The sequence below is a fragment of the Melospiza georgiana genome, chromosome 6, assembly GCF_028018845.1.
Source record: "Melospiza georgiana isolate bMelGeo1 chromosome 6, bMelGeo1.pri, whole genome shotgun sequence".
Classification (NCBI taxonomy): domain Eukaryota; kingdom Metazoa; phylum Chordata; class Aves; order Passeriformes; family Passerellidae; genus Melospiza; species Melospiza georgiana.
This window is the reverse complement of record NC_080435.1, coordinates 43,570,425-43,587,104: the sequence shown is the minus strand read 5'-3', so window position 1 is coordinate 43,587,104 and position 16,680 is coordinate 43,570,425. Positions and strand designations below refer to the sequence as shown.

The window sequence follows — 16,680 nt, the reverse complement described above, 5'->3', positions numbered from 1 at the left end:
AAACAACCAAGTTACATTGTCTCAGATGCTACCCTGCACAATTTCATTCCCTGACACATAATGGAAAGACTGAATTTCCCTTCACTTTAGTAAAAACATAGCCCTGTCCTTCTAGCCTGACCACATCCAGTGCTTTGAGAGTGCCTGAAGACTCAAATATTGTTTCTTTTAGACTCTAGTGCATGTGTGATTGTCTTTTAACAAAGCATCAATATCCACAAAAGGTAGACTTCAGTTCAAAACTTCAGGATGGATTACAAATGAAAGTGTCTTGGCATGCTCTTAAGCTCAAACTTGTAGAAGCTGTGACATAAAGTAAAAGATTTTGTGGAAAACCAAAAATGAAAAAAAACAAAAAACCAACAAACCCACAACCAAACCAAAAGAAAAAAAAAAAGAGATGGGTTTCTCAAGCACATGAATTGCATCAAGGAATTAGACATGCATCTGTTTTAACAAAATTGAGGCAATCGTTGTCTTTAGTGTTAAAGGGACTTTAGCAATTCAGACTTACCAAAATTATTCTCTTTTTAGTGTTAAACTTTATTTATCTATTTTAGTTTGATCTTGTAAATTAATAGGGCAACCCACTGAGACTCAATAGCATTTTCTGTTTATTGTTATCTTCAAATTTATTCACAATTTAGCTGAATTAACTGTGTATGACAGTTAATTAACTGTGTATCACCAGTTATACTGGTGATAAAAAACCAATTCTGTTTCGGTTACACAAATATTTTTGCCGTTTTTCATTAATACCTTAGCTTTAGTTTTAAACATTACACCTTTGTAGACCAAACCTGAAAAGTGAGTGACACTGCCAGCTCTCGTTAATAGGAGTTAATAGGAACTGAGTGCGCACAACACTTTGCAGGATCAGGCCCTTCACATGAAAATATTTTGACTGGATTTAGCCACATCCTTCCTGACCTTAATTCATACTGGATAAATCAATTTGTTAATTCAGCTGAGGTTAGAAATTTGAAACAGAACATAAATTATATTTTTCCAGTCTGACAAGAGATTGGTTTTCCTTCCTGGAAAATGTGTTAACAACCATAGTCTAAATCAGCACAGAAAATGCAAAACCTGAGTTCAAAGGTCACCCTCTTTTATTAGCTGTACTTTCATAAATGGAAGCAAGAGAAGATTGTGTTCTGCTTTGTCTAGATTTCAAGGCAAGGAGTCAGTTACAGGGTTTTTGGTTTTGAATACCATATTTACTAACAGAGGGAGAAAATCTTCCTGACTTTAACTCCACTGTATTACCAAGTGCCTAGTTCATGCCCTACTGAAATCAGCAAGTTATTCTGTTACCTTCAACAGGCATTAAAATGGGTTCTACATCCAAGATATTTTATTTTTACGTCTCCAAATTCCTTGCAAGAAAAAAAAAATTACTGTTCTGACACAAGCCCCATTTCAAAAGGTCATGGACTGTATGCAGAACTTTCACTCAAGCCATCTGGACTTATTCATGTTAACAAGTTTTTTTGTTGAACTGAGGCCAATTACTCCAGGCAAACCCACAAAATTAAGTGGCACTGCCTTAGACTAAGAATTTGAGACGTATTTTAGACAAATATCATTTGACTCTTCAACCTGTACTCCAGACATAGCATAAAAGCAACAGAACAATAATTTTCTCTGTCTCCCTCCCTGTAATTTAAATGAAAATGTTAAAAAATGTTTTCTTTACAACATTTTTTAAAACCATTTAATTATATTAATACAATTAGGAAATAAACAGCCATAGTGGCTAATCAGACTCATGAGAAAAATCAACTTAAAGGAAGTGGTTTACAAGTAGATTTGAAAATCTTTTAAGAAAACTTCAATAAAAAAGATATAAATGTAGCTCAAGCCCAAATTAAAATAGGAAAATCATGCAGTGGTTAAATTGCCATAATACATGTTGTTGCTCTTCACTCTTCTTCATTTGGCTTTTTTTTTTTAGAAATCATCTCCTGAATTTTTGCTTGTTTGTCGTTGCTATTACAGCAAGCTTAGAATTTCGTCCCTTTAACTGCATTTTAATAGCAATGTATTATAGCATGATTTATCAACATATGGCAGGTGGAAGCTGACACAAATTATAATGAAAATTAAAACACTCATTTATGCAGCAGGCGATTATCATTTAAGAAACATTTATTTGCAGGCTTTAAAAATGAGAGTTTAGAACCAAATGGGTTTAAAATGAAAGTTTTAATGACTGTTACCTTTTTCCTGCAGCCACTCCTCTACAGGCCGGTTATATTTGAAGGGGATTTTCTGTTTTACCATTTGGAACCGTTCACTATCAGTGTTGCCTTTAAAGTTTAAAAAACAGCTTAAAAACAATCTGTAAAGTCAATGAAATAGTTAAAACATCCTAGATTTTTTGGGTTTTTTATGACCTTATTTAGCTATAGATAAATAAGTGCACACGTGTGTACATATATATATATATTTGAAAAGAGAGAGATTTATCTTTAGCAGAGTGGAGAATAGTTATACATTCAATTGCCTGAGGTTCTGGAAGGTCAAAGAAATTAAAGCCTACAAAAAAAAAAAAAGATTCTCAGATTCTCCTCAGAGTATTTGTTTATCCAAATTGGTTAGAAGGCATGTGCAATTTGTCTGCAATGTGAGACCTTGCGTGAACTCAGTGCCATGAGTTAAAACATTCTGATCAGACTCTGGATCTGACTGCATTATGGACATGGCACAATATGTTAGTCACGTAAACACACTGTAGAAATTTGAAAAACCTTCTTGCACTTGTAAAAGACATGTGTTAGGACCAGAAACCCAGTAAACAGGAAAAAAAGGAAAGGAAGAAAATATAAGATATCGAAGCCAAAGTTTCTAATGGAATTAGTTTAAAAAAAAAATCCAAACATCCAAACACCTAAGAAAGGAAAGATAAACAGAAAAAAAAGAGAAGTAAAATTTGAAAAGAGGAAGAACTGTTAATTAAGGGTACATGAAGACTTCTGTTCAGTTACCAAAGACTTGGGCCTGTTGCCAGAAAAAAACAAATGCTTAAAAACTAATTTAAATAAAAGCAGAAATAATTGGCCAAAATGTAAATTCCGGCAATTACAGTTCCACTGTTCCATGTTGAGGGATAACAGACTCATCCATTAAAGTGTGCTTTGGTGGAAAGCTCCTATTACTTGCACAGCACAGAGAGGCACAGGACTCACACAAAGCCTCTGTCCAAATTCCCTAGCTACTGGAAAATTGCACAGGTCAGATAGAACCTCTAGTAGAAAGGAGCAGCTCAGTTTGATGGTGCTAGGAAATACAGTGAACAAGTGCCATCATTCTGCTTTTTTATCTTCTTCAGCTAGAGTAATTTTCTGATTAATTCTAATTTTTGTCTCAAGTATTATTTTTACAAAAAACTCTTCAGACAGGCATAAAAAAGTCCTTTTTTTACATGCAACATTATAAAATTGTAGAAAAAGGATTAAGCCCACAACTTAGTGAAGTAATGCGACCATAAGCAGAAGTTCAGTAAATCAGTTGTGCTCCAGTATGTGTTTTGAATAAATGGTGGCCAAAGTCAGTAACTGCTCTGCACAATTTGCAGTATTGCCTTTAAAGGCACACATATAAATATCCTAATGGGGCTTCACATTTATTTGACTTTCTGAAACAGATGCTGCAATCTTTTTTCAATATAAAGAGACATCAATGAAAAAAAGTGTAATTAAAAACTAAATCATGGAAGTCCAGCCAGTCAAGAGCAGACACTGTCATACTGCAGGGAATATGACTGGTGAATCTCATGTGTTTGATCACCCTCACTGCATAGCTGTTGCTCAGAAATGCTGCCAGTGAGTGTGAGGGACATGCTGACCACAGCTGGGCTCTCCAGCAGCACCTTGGGACTGCTGACCTTCTGCTGCACGTGAGAAGCACTAGAGCAACACGCCAGATACAGTCCCACAAGGGTTCCTATGACCTAATCTTCAGGAATATTTGTAAAAATCATCATCTATATTACTGTAAGCTCAGCTGTAAGGAAAGCAGCAATTTGCATTTGGGTTAGTATCTCCAACTATAGTGAGGGACATTTAGGAGCCTTGCTGCTCATTTGGGGTACATGGTAAAAAAAGAAGCAAAAGCATTTAAGAACAACTTTACTGGCCCAATTGCTTACTACCTTCCTGAAAAGTCAGATGACGTTTTACCTTCCATATTATATATTAATTGTGGGAAACTCCTATTCCCCATCGCAGAAATATCTAATTAAGCACCATCTGACACACATTATTGGTCCACGTTCTCTGTTGCACCTCAGATGCCTGCCATATACACTTGGATACTCAGATAAACTAAAAGGAAAAGATAAAATTGAAAATACTCTCTGAGTCATCTGCCAAGTCATATTTAACAATGTACTGTGTTGACTTGGAGTCACTCACAGAAATGAAGTTACATTTAAGTACATTCCCAGCTCTCATAGTTCATATCAACACCACCAAGAGTCAATTCTATATTTCTATGAATACATATTCCTAAACAGAAAATTTGAACTATGTTCAATCCAGGAACCAAGAAAAAACTGATAAAGAAGAGCTGAGTTAACATAAACAACAACAACAACAAAAAAAAAAAAAAAAAAAAAAAAAAAGAAGAAAGAAAAAACTCCACCTAAAGCTAAAGGGACAGTAACATTAACAATACAATGATATTTGATATGTTTATTAATAAGAAACTGAAATCTGAAATCACAGTTTCTTTTCCTGCAAATTCTGCCATTCAAGCCTAGGCAGACCCATTGGTTTGTGGAGAACAGAAAAAAAATTAAGTCAAGCTCACTACAAAACCATTTTTTTTTTAAGATCAGTTAGCAAGACATTCAGCTTAGGCCTTTTCTCAACACACTCATCCATGCCCACCAAAGCAGATCAATCTCATAAATGCAATCATAAAAAATTCTGCATCTCCTTTAGGATTTTTTTTTTGTTAGTTGCAGTGTGCCTATTTTTTTTTTTTTGTGTACAGTGAAAGAGTACTAGGTCCTGAAAATTCTCAGAAGGCATTTCAATGGCACTTAAAGACCCTAATTTCTCTCTCAACTCAAACTTGAAGACTTACAAAGAGGTTGCTACTGCACCTATATTGCATGTGATAGTGACAGACACAGTTTTGATAGAAATGGGGGTTATTCCCCACTTTATAGAGTACATTTTTGAGCTAGGACTGGTTACATAAGTGATAATAAAACGTTGATGGGCAGGCATGTTTTCTATAGCCCCAAAGAAATTTTCTAACACTATTTGCAAGCAACAAGAAGATCCACTGTCTTCATCCATATCAGCATGCACATAAATAACCTTTTACTGCTGGAAATAAGATCTTTTTCAGAATGAAGACAGTTCAGAGGAACACTAGAGTCAGCCAGGGGCTGGCATGGACTGCTTCTTCCTCTATGTGAAAGGCTGACTGTAGAAAAGAAAAAAACGTGGTGAATTGAAACTCCTCAGAAATAGGGTGTCTGAAAAGAACAGGCCAACAAGACTGAGGTAAAAAAAGGAAGTGGGACAATCAAAAAAGACATGATGATGAAAAATGGGTTTCTTATAGCTCTAGACCTTCAAGAAAGCCAGAAAGGACAACTATTCCCCACAACATCTTTAATTTTTTTTTTTTTAAATCAGGTTTAAATTAATTTTATTGTGTTATTATTATGCAGATATATTCAGTGAGATTAAAATACATATAAAAATCATACCTTTAAAAGCGATGAAAAATTGAAGGGCATTCGAAAATTCAAGTAGGTTTATATTGCAACATTAGTATCTGATCTATTATTTTTTATTTTTAAATTTTATTTCAGATATAAGTAAGAATGATTTTTAAAAACATGTGCATGAGAATGTGTTTACTCATATACCCAATTACAACAGTGAGCTAAAGAACAACCTTTTCATTGTTAAGTACTTAGAATAGCCATTAAATATAACCAATAGAACCCCACAATTATTAAATTAATACTGACTTGGAGTTGTGCTTTAAAAAATAAACACAACATTTGATATGAGAGCTCAAAAAGAAAATATCATGGTTTGCAACACGAAGTAACATAAGTTTGGCATGAAGAAAGTTTATTGAACCTCTGACAGCTGAGGCGTGATGTGATTAAAGGTGTTTCTCATCCACCTTCATACACATAAATTTTAACAATCCTTTTGTGACCTCAATGCAATTTCTTTCTATAGTTGAATGACACAAACATTCAAACAACCTTTTCACGTAGCTAATATAGATTCTGTCTTTTTTTCCTTTTGAGTCCAGATTTGATTCCAGGCTGTTTTTCAGAATAGAATACGCAGGATAGAGTGGTTTACATTTTCAGAAAATACTCCTAATCACATAATTCTTCTGCATTCAGAACCAATGTGGGTCTCAAAGGTCGCAGGATATAGCTTTTTTATAGTAAAATTGAGTTGATTGGTTTTGCCACTTGTGATTTACTAAATATTTTCCTCCCGTAGATTCTAGTTGCTTAAATGATTCAAGTACCAATAGGAAAGGCTCATTTTAAATAAGTTTCCTCTTTTTTCCTTCAACCACATAATAAATTCCTGTATATAAATATGCCTTAGATCGGCTTAACAAACTTAGCTTCTTCTAAAGAACTGTGCCTCACAAACATATTATTTTGCCTATTTTTATTCCTTTTTTCATTTAAAAATTCTAAGACCAACTATGAAGAGTAGGATTAAAAGAAGTCTTTTGTCCCATTTAAGACTTATATTCACAATTAATAGAAATTCTGCTGCATCTCCTAAGTGTTTCAACAAACTGATAAGCTATCAGACTTTTATGACCTCAAGGATTTTAAAAGTAACATCTTTAAATCTTCTAGATTCTTGAATCTTGGTTAACCTGAATATTCGAAATATTTCAAATACCATTGCTAAGGACTAAGTACTTTGGAAAGGAATATGGCAGAAGTGCTCTATGTTTTTTTTGGGTTTCTTGGATTGTCCCTCTTTTTGCAAAGGAAATGTGGAATCTAATCATAAAAATAAGGGCCTACTGGTTAAATGTGATCGGTTGCTGGCATGGTATCTTTTTTTTTGAAGCCCTTGGTATCCCTGCCCTGCTCTAAAGACTACACTGATAAATAGATCAGATTCACTTTGAACTTCAGCTTTTGATAATCTTCAATTTAGACAAACTAAAATGAGGGGAAAAAACCCCAAATTAAGTTGCTTGTGCCAATCACTCCTGGCAGTTCCCACAGGAAATACTTTTTATGCAGTGCAAGAGTCCAAGGGACACAGTTTAAATTTGCTCATGGGCAAAGCAGAATTTTCTTCCAAAACCCTTCAGTGCTGGAAGATGTTATTCTTTTGTGATGATGGTTCCTTTAAGAAAACAAGCAAGCTTTATTGCATTAAGCTTATTTCTAAACCAAAAGAGAATCTAAAGCCAAAGAAAGTACAAGAACAATTGAAGCTCTGAAAAATCTGGCTTCTTGGCCTAGACCAATCATAATGATTTACTACCTCTTAGGTGTGAAAGAGAAAAACAGAAAGGTTCCAGCAAATTGCACCAGGCAGAAAGAAAGTACTTGCTTTTAGGTGGAATATTAATCCATCCTGATGTGTTGTCAAATCTGTGAAGATGCTGAAAAGAATACCACAAGAAAACACTCATCTGATCTAAATTACTGTCACAGGCTGTACTATGAAGCAGAATTTTCTTCATTGCTTCTAAGTCTCTAAAAAGAATGAGACATTTTATCTAATGAGCAGTTAAGTGAAAGATGCTACAGTGATACTAAGGATTTAAAGAAACATCTTGAGATCAGTGTTGAAGCTTTAAAATGTTTCCACCATTTTCCCCATATTGTAGATGGAATATCAGCAGGAAAAGGGCTTGTTAACACCTAGTGTTTGATAGCTCAGTTCACCCAGCAGCCTGTAATGCCAGCTCCCTTCGAGTTTTTACGGATGCCCATAATATCACTAAGATTTACACACACTTAATTGACATCATCGTGGGAGAGAAGCAGTCTGCTACAGCATGAAAAGTGTATATTTGATGGGTAAATGCTCTACTAACACAAATTAATTCAGTTCAATTCAACTCCAAAACTCTCCTAGGGCTGATGCTCTGTGCCCTGGAAAAGGAGACTTGCATGCATCATGGAGAAGTTGCCATTTCCCCTCTGATAAAGGGAACAAAAGTTTCCCAAGTGTGCTTGTGATTGGCACAGACTGAACCTCTTTCACCACTTCTATTTTCAGGCAGCTGCACTTGAAAACCTACAAGTTACTGAATTGCTCAATTTTCACATTTCCCTAAGTACATATTTTGTTTTAAATACTACGAAGTACAACCACTATTTGTTCATAGCTTGTATGCAATTAGATAAGTGACACAAGTCTATTAGTAAAGGATTGGAATCTATTTTTAAGACTAGACCTTCCTCCATACATCAAAAAGGAATAACAACACTTACAATCAAGTTCTAGCATCAGGTCTGTTTATGTATAGATGTTTATTTTGTTGTTTTACTGTAAGACCATATTGTGGTTTATGTTATATAACATAGAGAATGGTTGCACTAAAATCCAAACGTGCAAAAAATCTCTACTTACAGTGGCTTTAGAAAACACTTGAAAAATGTCCAAACCTGAAACCACAGATGTGGCTTATACAGAAACAAGACAGGATGGCCATGCTAAACAAAATAATTACAAGGCAGATGATCTGGAATCTTTCTAACTATCACAAGCTGTCCCTCTAAAAATTTTTGTAAACCTTCAGTTTTGCCTTGTATAAAAGGAGAGCTATAGAAAATTAATTACAATTTGGGATTTCATTTCATTTTAGTGAATTGAAAAATAGACAAGTCTTAACATTGTTTAGCTTTGCTTCAGTTCTTGGATATTATATTCTTCCCCTGCCTTCACTGTTCAATAAAGTTGCATCTTTTGCTACTGAATTATCATTTTATTTCTTGTCCTCATTTTCCCCTTAGTCCTGGATGCCCTTGACTTTATCTTCAATTCCCTCTGATCACAATGTTTGCTGGGAGCAACACCTTTTATTCTGTTCATCTTGCTATGGACTGGAGTTAAAAGCTGACCTTCACACTGCAACCCTCCTCAGCTCACTGCCCTCATGATAAGAGACAACAAGGTCTTGGTAATGTAGGTACTAAAAATATGAGAAAAAATTAGCAAGCAAGACTCCAACAGTAAAAATTATTCAGGCAGCTGGAGCTGTTTCTAAGTCTCTAGTTCCTTGACCAAAATCTTTACAACGCCACCACTCCCTATTTTATCTGATCTATTTTGACCTAAAAAACTTGAGGTTCTAATTAAAAGTAAAGCACCATTCAGGCCAAAATCATTGGGAGATTCAGAAGCAAACTAAGAGACAGGAGTTTCAATGTCTGTGCAGGAGGTATAGCTAACGTGGACCACAGTGACACTAATAAGACTAAGAAAGACTTGAAGAAGTCATCTAATTCAATGCTCTGCCCCAGGACAAGATCAGTAACATTTCAACCTCTCTTAGATTAGTCTTTCAATTCTGTTTTGGATGGCTGAGAAAATAAGTGCCTTACCTTTGATAATCTAACACAGAAGAACAATAGGAGCAAAATGAAAGAAAACTCAGACTAGCAAAGGTGGAAGAAGGTTAATCAAACCTTTTCAAGCATCCAGAAGAAAAGAAATATTGTCAAAAATGTGACTCAAGTCCTATTTTATATGTGCACATTATGCTGAATCACTTCAGCCCAGTAGAATTTGAGGCCATGGGCATGAAATAAAAGCAGTCTGCTTTAGTTCTCATTTGTGCTATGTTGGAAAACTGAACTAGTGTACAATGCAGAAAAAGCAGTTACCAGTTCAACCTCTGCAAAAATCTGAAACAATTTGGGTGCCTACATTACTAGAAGTTTGAAATGTTTTGTAAGGAATGTGTAAATTACTGTGTTTTTTCACTGACCAGACCCAAATTAAGCCCCATGTCAGGCAGCCAAGGCTGAAGTGTCTATTAAAGAAAAACTGAAACTACATATTGATCTTTCCATTTTAAGCAAGGAAAAAAAATCATTTTGCAGGAAGAAATCAGAGATTGGAATAAAATACACTGCTATTATCCCTGCATCCCACTTTGATTCCCTTGTGAAAGGTCAGGATGTGATTTATGTTGCCCAGTGGGAACAAGCAGCAATAATCAAATACCAAAAGCATTTTATTTCTATTGACACTTTAAATTCTATTGACTCTCATTTATCTAGAGGTTGTTTATCTGTTTTGTGCATTAGGCAAAGTCAGGACATAAAAACACTAATATAATTTATATATTTGAGGTGAAGCATTGAAGCTACATGAGTGTAGCTATTTTGCTTCCAGGAGCAATGTGAGACTGAAAACAGCTCAGTTGCCTTTGGAGGGTGCATGATCTGAGGTAAGAAAACTTGTGGCTTTACACCTGCTTCTTGAAGGGTCAATGGCTCACTACCACAACCCTGCAAATAAGAGCAGCTCAGTTCCTGAGACCTCAGTTCAGAGCTGAAGTCTCTGCCTTGGCGCTGGTAGCTGGATTGGCTCCATTAGAAACCTTCGGATGTTTCTGAATCTCATTTCCCTGTGCACATATTATCAGGGAGATAATATGGGGAGTTAAATGTGCAAATAGAGAGAGCATGTGCAGTCCTTTCCCATAAATACAGTGCTACTGTAGGGAAGCTGCTCAGTCAGTAACAATAATGAGAGTAATGCCTGTAAGGCCCTTAGTCAAATGTCACTGATGAGGACTGGAAAGCTAACCAGTTACAAATAACCAAATGGCAAAAACTCTATGGAAGTGGTAAGTTCTCCAGAATGAGTGCCAGGAAATAATTAAAAGCGTGTAAGAAACTGATGAAAGAAGAAATTTATTAAGAAGCATTTCCTATCAAGATTGCATATTAGACAGTGCTACAGTATCCTCAGGGAAATTCTTGAATTATTTGAAATTTTCCTTGAAAAAGCAGTGAGGGATATCTGTTTGTTACAGAATGGAATAAATGAGACCAAACAGGTCTTTCCCATTTCTAATTGCTACAAATCATGAAATCAATTCTTCTGTTTGCATCAATTTAGAAAAAGGAAATGAGAATTCTAGGATTCTGTAGCAACCCAGTGAGTCTTCTCAAAGACAGATGCTATTCACAAAGCTGTGCCATGACCAAGAGCACCAGGTACTCAGTAAGTAGCAAAGATGCAAATTCATTGACCCAGAAAGACTTCCATGTTTAGTGAATTGTAGAATATTTTCTATTTAAGTCACCAAAGATAAGGTAAATTGGAGCTTTATCCTCAGTTTACTGATGGGCAAAACCAAGCTGCAGAGTGGTAAAAGCATTACCCAAGATCACAGAGAAAGGCATCTCTAAACACAAGGCTGGGATTAATGAACTTCTGACTCCTAGTTCCATGACTGGCCCCCTTCATTTCTGACCATCCTTTCACGCAGTTGCTCTACTTCAGATTGTAGCATAGGATTTTAATGACTTCATGCTTTCCAGTGCCTTTAGCAAGCAGGGAAAAGGCTGATGTGGATGCATAAACCCCTTCTGTCACTGCATGTCAGCACATCAACCTGGGATTACAGCTGGCACTGTTTTTTCTGCAGGCAATGTGATCAGAAAAGCACAAAGTTGTTCAAGCCTGTGATCCCTCAGGACAGATGTTTGTTTGCTCATTCTTACTGTGCACACATGTGTGTTTATGAGAGAGAGACAGGGACAGAAGGAGAGTTAGGGAGAGGGAGGGAGATAGAGAAGAAATAAAACATAAAAACTCTGTTTGATCAGAAGAACTGGAATAGAACTAACCCAGGAGAGAAACGTAAATATATTCATGTCTGGGAACTCACTGCATTGCACTGTGCAGCAGGATTCTATTAAGCCTGACTCTCCATCTGAGAAATATTTCTCCATCCTTCTGTGCACTACTTTATACAGCTACATTTGATGTACTATCAAATGGCTGAAGCAATAGCAATTGGTTGGATGGGGCTCTGAGCAATGTGTTCCAGTGGAAGGTGTCCCCATCATGGCAGGGAATTTGGAACTAGATGATCCTAAAGGTCCTTTCTAACCCAAGTCCTTCTATGGTTCTAATCAATCTTATGCCATCAAAGGAGAAATTTACCAGAAATCACTGTTGATAAGGCTTATGCTTGGTACCTGGACCTCATACAATCATGGAGCAATGAACACAGATGAGAACAGCTCAAATTACCTGAGCATTCAGTCAGGATTCACATGCCTGTGTGAACATCTGTATACTTTGGCCATCTGTATACTTTGGCATAGAATTGTTGGGAAGAACAAGCTAACAGGGTATACCTGTGTCTCTTAGTATGTAATTACTGTTCATGGAAAATGGCTGGATGTAAAAGAAATACAGGGAAAACCACATGGATTGTATCTGTTTTGCACCATAGTATATCAGGCACTGGCACTCAAAGGCCTGTGGTAAGTATATGAATGCAATACCAACACTTAGGGATATTCCAGGGTTCTTAAATCAGATACCAGGAGAGAACAATTAGGCAGAAAGATGCATCAGTGCCCTATGGATACTCTGTCTTGGAATATTTTAAGTGATCATTCTGACACAGAGCAGATACAGGACTGGGAAATCATAAAGCTGATCTCTTCCTGAGTTTTAGCTTATGCTGTACTACCATTGTCAAAGGTTAATACAACTTTTCCTAGGCATTCACTCTGTGCTCCAAGAATTTATCTTACAAAGAACTCTAGTCAATAGAACTAAGCTGAGAGGAAAGAACTGAGTTTTGAGAATCAATACCATCAATGGAAAAAGAATCAGAAAAATAGAGGAAAAATTAGAGATGCCACGAAAATACCTAGGTTTTGGGTTGTTATGGTTTAAATTTGGCTGAGCAGCGGGGTCAAAATGCAGTAGAAGAAGTGGGAGTATTTCCACATAATCATGTCTTCCTGAATAAATTAATGAGGGGAAAACAAGGAGACATTTGCTTTCTAACTGAGAAATACAAATGTAATTGCTGTAGATATGATACAAACACATACAGCTTATTTGACTTCATATTTCAGACCACAAACTTAATGCAGAAGTAGGGCAATTTTTTTTTAGAAGGACATCTTTTGGGGCATATTTTTGTTGTTGCCATGGTGTGTTACTGTAATTCTCTGGAGCATCAGACACTTGACAGGTCTCAGACTCAATAAGCTTGATTAGATGAACAATCAGGCTCTGGGAAGACAGAAGAGAATCCCAAATCCAGGACCATTGGAAAAAAGTGTCACTTTGACCATTAAAGCAAATTTTCTCCTAAAGTATTTGGTATTCATCTGCAGATTTGACATATTGGACATCTAGTCTGATGCAGGAAGATGTAAGAGTGTTGCTACACTAATTCAGCTAACAGCAGAAGATACAATACAAACAATACATATCTCTGTTTTTTTGGACAGCACCAAAAAACTTTTACTCAAACTGTCAGTACTTTCTGTTAATGTTTTCTTTATCTAGGCTATAAACAAGATAAATATTTTGGCTAAATTAAAACTAGTATTGCCTCTAACATGTATTTGCATATTAGAAGAACCTTTTATGTGATTGTTATGTAGCAGTAATAAAGACGGCTACAGAAGAATACTTCTTACTCCTCTCCCCTCTCCCTCAAGGCCTATCAGTGGGATCCTGGGTGGGAATTAGATGGTCATGGCAACTTGCATGAAGATATTTTTCTGTGTTTACTTCCGGCCTTAGGTAAACTCCTCCTTTCAACCTTACTGCTGTTCAATCATACTGTGCTACTTGCTCTGCTTCATTACCTTACATGGCTTCATAAAGGCTCATGTATTTCCCTCTTTCTTGATGCCAAGCTGACAAATTACACGGCTTGACAGACTGCCACTCACATGGGCTTGAGGTACCTGAGGAAGTTAAAACTCCATCTCGCTCAGACTGAATGCAGTGTGTTGCAACAGCTCAGATCAGCTTTAAGAAACAAAACAGGAGCAATGGATACTGGAAGCTTCAATATAACCACCTGTTTGTTTTCTGTGTTTTCTCTCTTCTGTCCTCCAAACTAGAATTTGGAAGACAGAAAGTCCTTACAACACTTTCATGAAACTCTTTGAGGATAGAGCAAATTAGAAATAAACCACACCTTCATTTTTTTCTGTGGAAAAGCAAAATAAGAAGTACACAACAGATAAACTCTAAGCGCAGTGGCAACATTTATGTAATTTTTATATCATGTCAGATCCTATCCCATCATCCAGTATGGAAACACATGCATTAACATGAGGTTTTTTGCACAAATTTCAAAGTATGTTCGTTTGTTGATGACTTCATCAACAAGTCTTATATGTTTTATATGTCATTGGATACAGGGGAACAAAACTTGAGTGTTCATATCAGGCAGCCATATTTATCAGTTTTCCAACTCTAAAAATATATTATAGATGCTATGGCCCTGCAGTGACAAGCTACAATCAACTCTTGATTTCATCAAATTGTCATGCTTTAATCATCCCTCTTGGCAGATCTTTCAACATATGTTGCAGTACTGCCTTCAAAATATGCTCCTCCAATTCTGTTTTATTAACCCTGTCTTTTTATATGTTTTAGGCTCATTATGAAATGCAGTAAATCTGTCAAAGGCACTTTATATGCTGTCTCCAATTCATGTTGATAGGAAGCATCTAAGAGCTCATTTAAGTCCCACAAAATGAGTTCAATATGAAAAGTCAAAATCCAAAATAAAGTATGTGACAAGAACCCTGGTGATCGTATTCAGCCTACAGGGCTAATCAAAAAATCAGTTCTTTTGTTCCTTCCTTCATTGCCCACTCAGAAGGACATTTGGATAGGAAAATATTAAGACCACAGTGGGATCTGGTAGCACCAAGAAAAAAATCCCTTCAGCATGCAGATCAAGCAACACAATAATGATTCTAAGTCATCCAGTACAACATCCATTTTCATGAAGACAACTGGGTTCAGCCAAACTTCTTACTATTACCTTGGTTTCAGAAGCAAGGTTTCAGAAGTGAAAAGGAGATCATAACAGCCTCAAGTCTGAGGGAAGGAAAAGATTGCTACAGGGTCACAAGAAGGTAGAAGCCAAAGTTTTTGTGAGGAGCTAAAGGGTGGAAAAAAGAGGAAATGACATGTCAAAGTCATTCTGCAAGACAGAATGAATTTGGAGGAAGAGGACCCAGGCTCTGAACAGCACACAGAACTAGAAATTTCCTCTAAGGAAATCACTGAAGTGGTGCAATATGAGCCATGTAGAGGTACTGTGCAGGGATAAGTACAAACTTAGAAAGAACTTGTTGCAATGACTCAAACATCTCAGTGAGTTCTGCTTTTGAGTTTTCCTTGTTAATTTCACAATCAGCATTAGGCTTTGCATCACTGAGCTCACAAGAACTAATAATCACAACATTGTATATTATTTACAATATCAGTGCACATGTCAGCTGAAGAAAGGATACGTAGCCTTTTACTGATTTCCCCAGTGATGCTAATATTAGACCTTCTAAACTTACTTCCCTTTTCTTGTCTAATGCATTATGAATTAAACAAAGCAAAGTTGGAAGAGGTAATATCCCTTTGATAACAGTTAAAAACAGACAAGCTCTCTCAAACAGAAGACGCAAAAAAATTACAGAAGTAGAAAAATATAATGCCACTGATTAAAAAAAAACAAAACCTACCATGAAGAACTTCTATATCCTGAAATGAGGCTGATTGTTTCAGCTGTATTGGGGTGACTCATAAAAACTAGTAACCTTCAGTAATTATGCCTATGTAAGTGAAGATTAATACAGATATCACACACTATTTCTCCACAGTTAAGGCACTCTTATCTTCTAGGTTGGTCAGCAGGTACCAAAACAGAGCACAGAGAAGTCAGCTCAGTCCCCTGCTTCCATCTTGGGAAATCTACTGTCTCCCCATGTTCAGTAATAAAGTCAGTGAGATGAACTCTAGCATGCACAAAGAATCTGGATACAATCTTGTGAGACCTTCTGTTTCCAGGACAAGATGGGGATAATATATAAAAATCAGCAATCATGAGTGGGAGCTGCCCTGTGTGCTTTACATCAAACAAATCCTTGCTAAATTTTGTCTTTAACAACTACAACAATCACTGCATTGTCTGAGGAAATTCCTCATCATAACAAGCTCTTGTGTGTTTTGTGTAATTCCTTTACAAATAACCTTGAGCCTTCTGTATGTCCTCTTAATATCTCAGGAGAGGATCTCATTTTCTCCTCCTCTCCTCCTCTCCTGCCTGCCTGCCTCAGCCCCCCCTCCTCAATTATCTCTTGCTGTCTTCTGGGTGGTTATGTTTAATCTCAGGATTAGGCAGAAGCCTGCAGTTTGCTTTGAACAGCTTATCAGCTTCCAAGAGACATTTACAGGGAGAGAAAGACTCCAGTTTTGATAGCAGTAATTGTATTTAGCTTGTAAGATACAAGGCTATTTATCTCACGGCTGGGAAATCACAGAGGGAGAGAAAGAAAATGTTGTTGATAAAAACTAAATAAAGCCTAAAAAAATGGAGAAGAGAGGAGAAGAGAGGAGAGTCAGAATCTTTTCAGTAGAGGGATGAGGTGGGAAATGGTTCTCATTGAACAAAAAGATCATGCTAGTT

At 36.4% G+C, this 16,680-nt stretch overlaps 1 protein-coding gene across 25 annotated transcripts in view; it reads right to left on the bottom strand.

The window, feature by feature from the left end:
- The window catches only part of NRXN3 (neurexin 3), a 704,846-nt gene that overhangs the window by 111,646 nt on the left and 576,520 nt on the right, over nucleotides 1-16,680 (bottom strand). For 19 of the 25 annotated variants that reach the window (XR_009114569.1, XR_009114570.1, XM_058025815.1 and 16 more), the window contains one exon: nucleotides 2,223-2,312. The exons of the other annotated variants lie outside the window; for them this stretch is intronic. Coding sequence is in view for 17 of the 19 variants with exons in the window: in XM_058025815.1 (XP_057881798.1) it covers nucleotides 2,223-2,312 (90 nt within the window). In the remaining 2 variants the exon portion in view is untranslated. The remainder of the gene's footprint in view (nucleotides 1-2,222; nucleotides 2,313-16,680) is intronic. 25 annotated transcript variants of the gene reach the window in all.